General features: G+C 37.7%; 1 protein-coding gene across 1 annotated transcript; it reads left to right on the forward strand.

Moving 5' to 3' along the window:
- The first annotated feature begins 1,422 nt into the window (after positions 1–1,422).
- LIN7C (lin-7 cell polarity scaffold C) lies at positions 1,423–11,524 on the forward strand. Its single transcript, XM_007462600.1, has 5 exons — positions 1,423–1,483; positions 4,989–5,107; positions 5,367–5,438; positions 7,351–7,560; positions 8,097–11,524. Exons 1-5 carry the CDS (start codon positions 1,447–1,449, stop codon positions 8,250–8,252), a joined length of 594 nt encoding a protein of 197 aa, XP_007462662.1. The 5' UTR covers positions 1,423–1,446; the 3' UTR covers positions 8,253–11,524.
- Positions 11,525–11,848: the final 324 nt, after the last annotated feature.

An 11,848-nucleotide genomic window follows, 5' to 3' on the forward strand; every position in this document is an offset into this window, starting at 1 on the left:
AAGCGTTTAATAAACATTTCTTGAATATCTGTGGCAACAAATGACAACAATGAATAAGAGATAAGTATATGAATGCTTTTACAGGATATAAGGGCCATTAGGGGCCAAAGAAGGGGAAGAGGATGGAGAAAGGGAAGCTTAGTAGAAGTGGCATGTCTTCTGCAGCCCTGGAAGATGGGTTCAGTTTGAGGATGTATACAGTTTGGGGAACCAGAGGAAAGGCGGAAGGGCATTTCACATAATAACGACATAAATGAAGACTTGGAAGCAAGAAGAAACATGGTTTTGAATATTCTGCCTCTATTGGAGTCGTTATTGCATTGGAGGGATAATGAGAAATGAGGTTAGATAGATGAGTTAGGCTCAGAGTATGCAAGGCTTTAGAAACAGGAAACAAGAGGAGAAGCCATTGAAAGTTTTTGTACAGAAACCTTTGATGATGGGATCAGGGTTCAAGGGGGAAAAGAGTATAATGATGGCATTCGGATGGATTAGAAGAAAACATTATAGTTGAATGGAAAGGGTGGATCTGGGGCAACCAGGAGGTTGTTAAAACAATCCTGTCATGAAGTGTTGAAAAGTTGTCAGCATAGACTAGCACTCAAATAAATGTTAGTGGAATCTGAATACTGGGCAAATTAATATTTCACTTAAACTAAAGTCTAAAACTTTTCTTGGTTCATGAATTTCAAAAGTGGCCCTAAGAATCTATAATGTATTAAGAATATTATTTGCTTCCCAATATTTCATTTACATAAGATTTTGGATCAGCTTTTTTAAATTGTTGCTTTGGGGTGTACCAAAGTGCCTTGTTCTCTCACTCACCCAGGTATGTTTCATGCTTTTTGCACTTTCTATCCTTATTCTCAAACAGATTTCTAGGGAAGATTCGTGCCTTGGATTGTTAAATTAATTAAAGCAATGCAGCCACAAATGGAGACTTTATATTTCATTTACACACCTGTCATCGAATCTCATTGTTTAAGAATGTAAAGAACTCGGAGACAGGACTCTTTGTCGGACAGGGGGAAACTCAGGCCGAAAGAGGATAAGTGAGCAGTCCAGGCTCACAGAGCCACGAATGGTCAAGGTGGAACAAGAATCCAGACTCTACCACGTGGAGCCAAGAGTTCCCAAGAGAGTGGGATAAGGCTTGAATCCCCAGGCAGGGGGCAAGAGTCGGGAAAGGGTCTCTTTTCAATCGTAGTTGGCCGGGGGAATTTGAGAACTTTACGACCGCTGCAGCTGCAGCACAAGGCCGAACTCGGAAGCCCGGCACACAGATACCTTCTATTCTAGAGACGGCCACAACGCTCCGATCCACCGCTCCCATTCTCGCGATACTGGCCGGCTCCTGTTCCGGGCTCCCGGCTCCCGCTAGGCCCCTCCCCTCCACCTCAGCCCCTGTGTCGTCATTTCCTGTGGGTCTACAAGCAAAGGGAGAAGATGGCGGCGCTGGGGGAACCTGTGCGGCTGGAGAGGGGTGAGTGGGGCCGAGGCAGGGACCGACGTGGGCGGAGGGGGTGGGAGAGTGCCTTATCCCCGGGGGGCGTGGGGCAGCCAAGCTCCGAGACCCGGAACCAGGTTGTCCCTCGCGCTGGCGCCGGTGGCCGCCGACGTTGCTGCGCCCGGCCCCGGTGAGGCCGCTTGCTGTTCCTGACTGATCCTCAGACCCGTCCTGTGTTCACACGAACCGTTCGGGAGCACAGCACAGTTCACCACCACCTGTCTGCATTCGCGGACACACGCTGCACACGCTCTCCCTGGGTGGTCATGGCAGACGCAGCGTTCAGAGATGTGTCAAGCTGAGCAAACAACACACGCCCAGTTCGGACAGGCTACACACACTGCCCGGTGTTAGTGCGTGCACAACCCAGTGTCCCCGCTTCACCCACACAGCCCGGACACACAGCGCGTTCCCACAGAACGTTCCCGCGTCCCCTTATTTGTGCACAAAACGCATCATTACTTCCACCACAACCTCACTTGTATTCGTATTGGGGGTATTTCCTGGCTGTGGTGCCACTCCCGGTTACGGAGTAGGTGCTTTAAAAACAATCCTACTGAGGTGGTCTTGGGAAGAAGGTTACATAACTAGGCGGAATCGTGATAGGTTGTAAAATACTTGGAAGTGTAGCCTTATTCCTTTACAAATCCTACGATTGCTAACTGGCTGGTGGCTTGCTTTTTTAGAGCAGGCTGTCAAGAAAAATAAAAGCCGTTCTGCTGAGTAATTAGAAACGGAAAAGCCAGTGGAGGTACAAGGCTATGAGCCTTAAAGGGTCCTGTTGCAGATTTTCAGCATTCCACTCTTCCCCAAATGCTTTATTTCAAATAATTTCAAGCATACTTTTGACACACCAGTACTAGAAGTCATCGGTAAGAGTTAAAAAGTACAAACTAAACATTTGGAGTACTAGTAGTAAACAAAGTATAGGATGGAGATTGAAAATATCTTGCAAATATTAGCATTTGCATTTACAGTCTGAATATTAACTTCTGCTCTAAGAAAGGAATACATTTCTAGAATTGTATGTGGAGTCTTTCCTCATGCCTTCACACAAACCAGTGCACACTTAACATTGTTTATCCCTTATGGTGTTCACTATTTGTAAGTCTGTTTACAAGTGATGTTGTTTTTCTCCAGCCCACCAGACCATTAATTAAAGTATCATTTTTGACAGAGGAGTAGCTACTCTGGGAAGACTTGCTAAGTTAGGCCTAAGACTGTGACATCTTCTCCCTGAACACAATGACACTGTGCTTTGTAGATGGGAACAAATTTGTTTGGTGTTAACAGGAGTAGGTGTTTTTCTTTGAAAGCCAGGTGTAGGATTCTTAACATGTTGGCGGTCTTTTGTATTTTTTTTTTTTTGGTCTTTTGTATTTTTAAGTGCAGTACAAAATATGAAACTTCACCTCTGGCATTTAGTTTTGGTAGTCATGGCTTTGTTTTCTCCTATTTAAGAGTTCATTTTAGTTCCACAGTAGTTCCACAGCTCAGAACCTTAGTGGGATGAACTGCTAGTGGATGCCATTTAGCAGAATAAGAAAGTCAGATTACATCAACTCTGATTCTTAATACTTAGCATTCTGTTTAACAGACTTTATTAAGAAACTCTTCCAGCAATCCTACAGTATAAAAATAGTGCATATGATCAAGATCCGGAATGCCTTCAAAGTCGTCAAAACAAGATTCAGTGGAACCCCTTTGAGCACATATTGACTACAGTGTAGGTTCAGTAAAGAGTATTTTACTTTTTCAGTTTTTTGTTAATTGGAAATTTTTATAGAGCTTACATATTGTAATTTTGTAAGTCAGAATATTTGATGAACCAGCACTCATCAATTCACCAGCCATTCTGGTGGTGGGCGATCAGAATGGGGAAAGTCTTTTTCCACTGCATTGGATTAACAGCAGTTTAAGCTTTTATTACCTGAAATTGAAGAATCTACTTCTTTCTTCACTACGATTTATTCCTAGGTTTCCAGATGCAAACACAAAAGAAGGCCATCCGAATTCTATAAAGAAAAAAGTTCCAGTCCTTCAGTATAATATAAAATTCAGAACTTCTTCCACTTAAGACAAAAGGAGGCAAGGAATTTAGAATAATAGGTACTCTAGCCCCCTGTGGTACAAAAAAAGTTAAAAACAAAAATCCAAGGAGAGATAGTCAGTGTTGGAACATGACTGAATCTTGTAAAATTTCTTAATTCATAAAATACTTACCCTCACACTTCTCAATGAGAACTGCCTAACATGCTTCATGTATTTGTACAGATGTGTAGAATCCCTTGTTTCTGATTAATTGGTGCTGATGTAACATAACATTTATGCTCGCTATATGCCAGGCCCTTACCGTGTATTTTTTGTTTTAATCTTCAAGTAATTCTTATAAAGGAGATACTGCTATTTCCATTTTACAGTGGAAAACAGACACAGGGAGGTTAAGTAACTTGCCCAAGATCACACAGCTGTTACTGAGACCAGATTCACAGTGTTTTAATTAAGACAAGCTCAGTCAAATACATGTTTAGAAAATACAAAACAATTTAGAATAATAGGTACTCTAGCCCCCTGTGGTAAAAAAAAGTTAAAAACAAAAATCCAACGAAAGACAGTGTTGGAACTGACTGAATCTTATAAAATTTCTTAATTCCTAAAATACTTACCCTCACACTTCCCAATGAGAATTGCCTAACATGCTTAATGTATCTGTATAGATGTGTAGAATCCCATACACTGTGTATCCCAAATACACTGTGTTAATGATCCTAAGTTGAAAACAGACCAGTTAATTTTACCACTTCTATCATTGGTTTAAATGTGTTCCTGCGAGTAACTGCACCTATTATTGAAGAGTTTTCCTATCTACATACATATTACGTTTCCTTTTGGGAAATAAACAGTGATTTCACTAGCACACAATGTTTTATACTGTTCAGTGCTTTAGTTACTAATGATGGTAGGTAAATTTTTATTGACTAAATAGCTTCTGATAATACTGTCAGCTTTTCTGAAGCAGTACAGTGTTCATGTGTCTATGACATTTGAGCTCCAGTCCTTTCCTGTGACATTTAGTACTTTATATTTGATTTTCCTATGTCTCTCAAAGATGCTGTTTTCCAGATTTTATGCTGGTGTAACATCAGTATTTCTTCCTAATCCACAGTAAAATTTAACATTCGTCTCAGACTTTACATTCCCATCCTTCATACATGAACACACACACAAACACACCACACACAAGTTCATACTCATGCTTTTTTTAAATGCTGCGCTGTTACACAAGCATTTAGAGAGTATTCTGGGACTTCCCTGGCAGTCCATTGGTTAAGACTCCGTGCTTCCACTGCAGGGGGCATGGGTTCGGTTCCTGGATGGGGAACTGAGAGCCTGCGTGTCGCGTGGCATGGCCAAAAAAGAAATAAATATTAGAGAATATTCTGAGAAAATTATCTATCAGTGTGTGTTTGTTTAACTATAGATATTTGTAGAGCAATTGAATTGTTGGAAAAACTGCAAAGGAGTGGAGAGGTACCACCACAGAAACTGCAGGCTTTACAAAGAGTCCTTCAAAGTGAATTCTGCAATGCTGTAAGAGAGGTGAGTAAATGGGATTAAAATTTACTAAAAATTTGAGTTAATTAGGGTAAGGTAATATTCTGAAATTTGGGTTCAGAGTTTCTTAAAAAAGTGAACTTTAGAACCTGCCTCTCTCGTTTTTGGAATTTCTAATAGAAAAACATTTTACAAAGATGCATAACTTTGTCTAAAGTTTTAACACATTCAGTAACTTCACAAAGAGCTCAAACATGGTATATTCTGAGATTTAAAATTGCAATAATAACTTCGGATTTTGCAGGTATATGAACATGTTTACGAGACTGTGGACATAAGTAGCAGTCCTGAAGTGAGAGCTAATGCGACTGCAAAGGTACATTTTTTCATTTATTAAAAGGGAGAGGATTCTTCATAAATTAAAGGTTTAAAATGTGCAATTATTAGATTCATGATAGGCTTATTTTGAAAACTAAGTATCTTTCAAGGTACACTGAACTTCTCGATTCCTGAGAAATAGGACTTTTTTAATTGGTTTTACAAAAGATATTTTATGCAGTTTAGATGATGCATTAAAAATATACTTGCACACAAATAATACATATATACATAGTTGCTATATGTAATGTATATATCATTATTTAACTATTCATCAAATTCTGAGATATGAATTATTAGCCTCACTTTATTGGTGGGGAAGCATCAGATTAGGTTACTTACTTCAAACCACACAAATAGTTAATGGTAGATCTGGGGTACTCCCCCCAAGTTGCCCTTCACTTTCTCCTTAACCTTAACTCTGCAAATAGGAGGTTACCTCTTCAGAGCTGCAGGTGGTAGGTTTTATGTGCTTTTCTCTGCCAGTATTTTCCTCAAATAATTCAAGCATTGACCTCAGTGTCCATCATATATGGTTAGAATAAGTTAATATCGGCAGTAGGTGACTTAAACTAGAACTATTCATTAACAGATAATTTTTCATTGATAGTTACTGGTTCACAAAAGGCAGTATTGGATTCTCTGTTGAGTACAAACACTTAAACATGTGGGCATTATTTGACAGAGTAGGAAAAAACCATTAAAACTTGGGTTTAATTGCTGACTTTCAGAGCTTCCTGAATTTCTGAGCCTCAGTTCCATTATCTGTAAAATGAGGCCTCTTTCAGAGCTTAGAATGTGGTGGTATTCAACAAATCTTGATTTTCTTTCTCTCTTCCTTCCCATGTTTGCTCACGTACCCTGATCCAACACACAAAAAAAATAGTACCAGATTACTTAATTATCTTTAAAAGCAAAATGAAACCCAGAATCTCAACTCTGTTAGAATTAGTCTAGATTAGTCTAAATTTGAAAGTTTTAAAGGTGTGGCTCTGTTTCACAATTCACATTGACTCTGTGTACCCCTCTTTTTTTCAATATTGAGTTATTTCTTGATGAGTTAGTATACAGTGCAAATAGTACAGCCGCCAGAATGACTGCATTACAAGGACAGCTGCCTCTGTACCAGGCCCAGAGCTCAGGGCTGCTGGCATGCGAGGGGAGGGGTTCTCCTCTTTAGTGTGCACATTGTTCATCTTCCTAGCAAGCCTGCTTGCCAAGCACTGCACAGAAGTTCTGGGCACTGGAAGGCCTAGGAGTGGCCTGAACGACCTTAACACTTCCTGCATAATCCCAGGGTAGGCTTTTCACTCATCCTCCTTAAAACACCATCTGCTTAGCTTACCTTCACTGTCAGTGCATTTGTGGGCATTCAAACATCAAAAATATTTACTTCAAAAGTGGTTTTTAAAAAGGGACAAAAGAAGGAAGTGAACAGGGGCTTCCCTGGTGGCGCAGTGGTTTAGAGTCCTCCTGCCGATGCAGGGGACACGGGTTCGTGCCCGGGTCTGAGAAGATCCCACATGCCGCGGAGCGGCTGGGCCCGGGAGCCATGGCCGCTGAGCCTGCGCGTCCGGAGCCTGTGCTCCACAACGGGAGAGGCCACAGCGGTGAGAAGCCCTCATACCGCAAAAAAAAAGAAAGAATGAAGTGAACAAATGTACTATTTTTTTTTTTTTGGCGGTACATGGGCCTCTCACTGATGTGACCTCTCCCGTTGCGGAGCACAGGCTCCGAACGCGCAGACTCAGCGGCCATGGCTCATGGGCCTAGCAGCTCCGCGGCATGTGGGATCTTCCCGGACCGGGGCACAAACCCTTGTCCCCTGCATCGGCAGGCGGACTCTCAACCACTGCGCCACCAGGGAAGCCCTTGTCCTATTTTTTTAAGTACGTAAAATTTTCTTTCAGGCTACTGTTGCTGCATTTGCTGCCAGCGAAGGACATTCTCATCCTCGAGTTGTTGAGCTCCCCAAAACAGAAGAAGGCCTTGGATTCAATATTATGGGAGGCAAAGAACAAAACTCTCCAATCTATATATCCCGAATAATTCCAGGTGGAATTGCTGATAGACACGGGGGTCTCAAGCGAGGAGATCAACTGCTTTCTGTTAATGGAGTGGTAGGGATGCATTTTATTTCTACTTGTAGCACCGTGTTGTGACCACTTGGGGGTGTACTTGAGCTATAGAAACAGAAGATGTAGGGATTAGTAGAGTGATACTTTTTGAAGCACTTTGTGTGTGTTTTGCTTCTTTCCAATGTAAATTAGCAATGCTTAGTGTGATTTTTATGAAGTAACTAAGCTCCTTCGTAGTTAAGGCAATACATTAAATTAAGTCTACCCTCAATTTAGTCTTATAGAATGGCAATTGCCTGATTTACTTCTGACCTAGTGAAATAATAGGGCATGTAGATTGATATGCTAATTATTTGGAACCTAAAAAACCAGATCCTAAACTACAAACAGAATATGATTTAGCAGAGGATTTTACACTGATTAAAATGACAAAGCAGGATTATTTCATAGGTTTATAGTTTGAAATATAACATTAAAAATTTTTTACTTGTGTATATTTTAAACATTTTTCATTTTGAGTTACTTACAAAACCTAGATATTAATTGTGTTTGTGTCTGTGTGGTTTTTCTTTTCCTAGAGCGTTGAAGGAGAACATCATGAAAAAGCTGTAGAACTGCTGAAAGCAGCTCAAGGAAAGGTTAAATTAGTAGTGCGGTACACACCCAAGGTCTTGGAAGAAATGGAGTCACGCTTTGAAAAAATGAGATCAGCAAAACGCAGGCAACAGACCTAAAACTTTACATTCCATTTTGCTTTTAGATAGAGAAGTTTTACTTGTGACCTACTGATGGCCGCAATGCCAATGATTGTAAAAAAAAAAAAAAAAAAAACTTGCCATGAAATCCTCCTTGCCATTTTATAAATGCCTATTTTAACATCATTTATGGTTCCAGAGATGCATACACTTTTTTCTGACAAGAAAAAGTAAAAAGGTGATGAGGGCAATTCCGTCCTGCTGTTTTTACAGGCCTTTTTCAACAAATGCAGATTTTGTCATAAAGTTGTTATAGATTTTTAAAAATGCTTTTTTAATATTAAAATGTACTTTTACATTCTTAACCTTTTTTTAGGGAAAAAAAGTTTTCTTTATTTGGCTGCTTATTTAAAAATAACAGTTCTCCATTCTTTTCTTTGCTTTTTTTTTTCACCTGTAACATTTCTTTATGGTTTTCCAAGAAATTAAACATAACAGTCTCAGCTACAGCAGTTTATTACACTATCAATGTTAACATTGTTGCGTTTTGTATTTGGAACAAACACATAATATATATTATCAGTGGTAAATTATAACTCAGCACAGTGGAAATTTTTTACTTTTATTTAAACATAATATATAATGAATATTCATTTATACTGATTTATAAAAGTTTTTAAACACTGATACAATCATTGCTAAAATATGTATTCATAATATTTGAGTAGTGAGGCAAGAGAATGTAATTTGATTGTTAGCAATACTGATAACATCTTTCTATTTATAGTCAACAATATATCATAAATTACAAATGCAAAAAGAGGTTTAGGTTTCATCTTTTGCAAATTTTTTAATGCTATTCATTTTTATTTAAATATATTTCTTATATTTTCATCGTTCCATTTCTAGAGATGAGCCAGTTAATTTGTGGTGGGAAATAGCACAGAAGAAAAAGTAATACCTTTAACCTCACTAGGCTCAAGAGTTACGCACTCTTAAGTAGCTCAATTTAAAGACTTGATATTAAATAGGAAAAAGATAGGGTATATTTAAGATATATAGAAATCATGAGGTGATACATTCATAAGAATCTGCAGAGGCTTTGTCAAAATGAGTAAGAACTCATTCACTAGTTGGATTTAGAGATGTGATCTTTATGATTCAGCTGTAATGATGGGAATTCTGAGATACTTTGATTTGTCCACTGGATGTCACTGTTTTACTGAAAGGCAGCTATTAGTGGATGACTGTGACTGAGGTCTTTTTAAAGGCAGAAATTAAAGAGGTAAGGTTCATTTTCAGACAAAACTTACAGGAACATTTGTCAGGCTTTTAAAAATTTTAAGTGACAGGTGCTAGAAAGAAAATAATGGATTGAAATACATAAGGAATTTAGAATAATTATCAACCCTGTGTAAACAGTGGGCATTTTGTGACATTCCTTCAGGAAGAATAGAAATGTGTATCTTTTTCTGCATGTTTGTGAGCACTGTGAGTCTTAAAAGATTATTCCAGTTTCCAATGATTTTCAGAATAAAAGTCAGCATTGTTATTTATCTTTTAGGTATTGAACACTGGATTGCATGGTTGAATGTGTCTTAGTCCACTACAAAATGTGCTTGTTATTGATAGGACCATGTTATTAAATTGTATATTTCCAAATTAATTGATGTTTTAAAAATGTTGAGACCAAAGTAGTGTAGAAGAGTTACGGACTTAATTTAATTGTAAAATAATTAGAGGTATTTGTTGTAGAGCTTTATATATTAAAGAGCGGTATCGGTGCATATAAAAACAGTAATATTACTGTTATGCTTGTATTCTTGCATTACATGGTAACTAAACCCTGAAGAAATCTTAGTATTACTACAGCTGCAGTAGCTTTTAAGGGTGTGTCAACATTTCATTATAAATTATAGCTTCCTGGTTCAGTATCTCAGCTGTTTCAGAACTTTCAGCCAAGTTAAACCTTTCTTGGTGTTGAAACTTAGTAAGTTGAGTAAGCTATTTTTTGTTTCTTCTAGAGTAATCCACAATCTGTTCTTTGTGTGGGTTGGCACTTATTTGTAATTCTTAAAATATGGATAGCTTAAAAGAGCCAAATACAGTAGTTTTGCTTGCTCCCGTTGAGCATGAGTAGCAGTAGTTTATTTTCTTTAATGCAGTTTTCATAGCGTATCCCAGAATTTTAAATCCTGACCATAGAAAAATGCAGTCATTCAGTGGCAAAGATGTACAATAGTGGTCTAGTATAGTGAGGAAATGAAGGCAATTTTCATCTTATAAATGTATGATTCATGAACATAACTAGGTACATAGTAAGTATATAGTAGGTGTTTGATTTGTAAATTATAAATATAAATTATCTTCCCTTCCCAATTTCCTTTTATTTTCTTGGTATTTCAAAATGAGTTGACTCAGTGATTCTCAGCCTTAGCTGCACATTAGAATACCCTGCAGGCCTTTAAAAAATAATGGCACTTGAGTCCCATCTGATACCAACTCAATCAGAATCTCTGAGGTGGGGCCAGATGCTTAGTTTTTCAGAGCTTTCCAGCTGGTTCTAAAGGACACCAAGGGTTGAGAGCCACTTGTTTTCCCCTTTATAAAATGCTCTAAGTACACTTTTGGACGTATCAGAATAATTCAGTTTACAGCTACTACTAAACAGCTGCAAATGTAATGATTGGTACTATTTTTTAGTAATTTCTTTAGGAAATAAAGGTCCTTGGCGTTCCTTATTTGGGAAGTAACTACAGCCTCCCTTTTTCTTTCATTTTTTTAAATAAAATCTGTCAGTAGTTTAAATGTAAACTTTTAATGTCTGTCATCTTTCTGCCCCCTTTCCCTTTAAAACTTTCAAAAATAAATGTTTATTACTTGAGAAGCATATTTAAAAGTTACAGATGAGAAATATTTTCATTGATAATTATGTGCTATCTTCATATGGCCACTTTATCCATTAGTATAACATTAGGTTATAGTGGCCTAGTTCTTTGGGGTTTGATAATTCAGATGTGTTTTTTAAAAAACAAAACAAAACATTGTCTTCCTCTTCTAAATTTTTGAAAGTTACTTTGCTCAAGTACTTAAATAGTTTGGCTCAATACTTTGTTTACAATACAAATGGATATTATAGCATTTAATAGAAGAAATGGCTATGGATTATCTGAAAAGAATGTCAGCATGACTTGATGTAGACTTAAGAGAATATATGTTGTGAGTATTTTATTATGTGGAATGATCATTGAAATATTAAGGACTCTAGTAATTGTATTTCCTGAATAAATGTATGTTTATGAATTTCCTAACATATATTTTTGTTGTTCCTCTACTAACAATCTGGTTTATAGTTTTTATTGTCCAAAATGTTACTAACAGTGTTTCCTCAAAGGTTGTTGTAGTTCTATAATGATGAAATAGTGGAAAAGCCCAAATTGCTTCCACATTAACTTTCAAGAACTTCCAAACTAATTTGTATCTGGACATAGTTTTTAAAAACATTAGTAAACAGTATGCTTCTACTTTAAGTTTGAAGTAAAGGAATATAATAGCCAAAATGGATTTAACGCTTTTTCAGTGGATGGCTTCATTTATCAATTTAATTCTGATTCAAAGGCTTATTTAAAATAAAT

Source organism: Lipotes vexillifer, unplaced genomic scaffold, assembly GCF_000442215.2.
Source record: "Lipotes vexillifer unplaced genomic scaffold, Lipotes_vexillifer_v1.1 scaffold456, whole genome shotgun sequence".
Lineage (NCBI taxonomy): Eukaryota > Metazoa > Chordata > Mammalia > Artiodactyla > Lipotidae > Lipotes > Lipotes vexillifer.

Bases quoted from the DNA above. Each gene is read 5' to 3' on its own strand.
- LIN7C (XM_007462600.1), top strand. From the start codon at position 1,447: ATGGCGGCGCTGGGGGAACCTGTGCGGCTGGAGAGGG. The intron at 5,439-7,350 runs GTACATTTTTTC...ATTTTCTTTCAG, and splicing joins GAGCTAATGCGACTGCAAAG to GCTACTGTTGCTGCATTTGC. The intron at 7,561-8,096 runs GTAGGGATGCAT...TTCTTTTCCTAG, and splicing joins TGCTTTCTGTTAATGGAGTG to AGCGTTGAAGGAGAACATCA.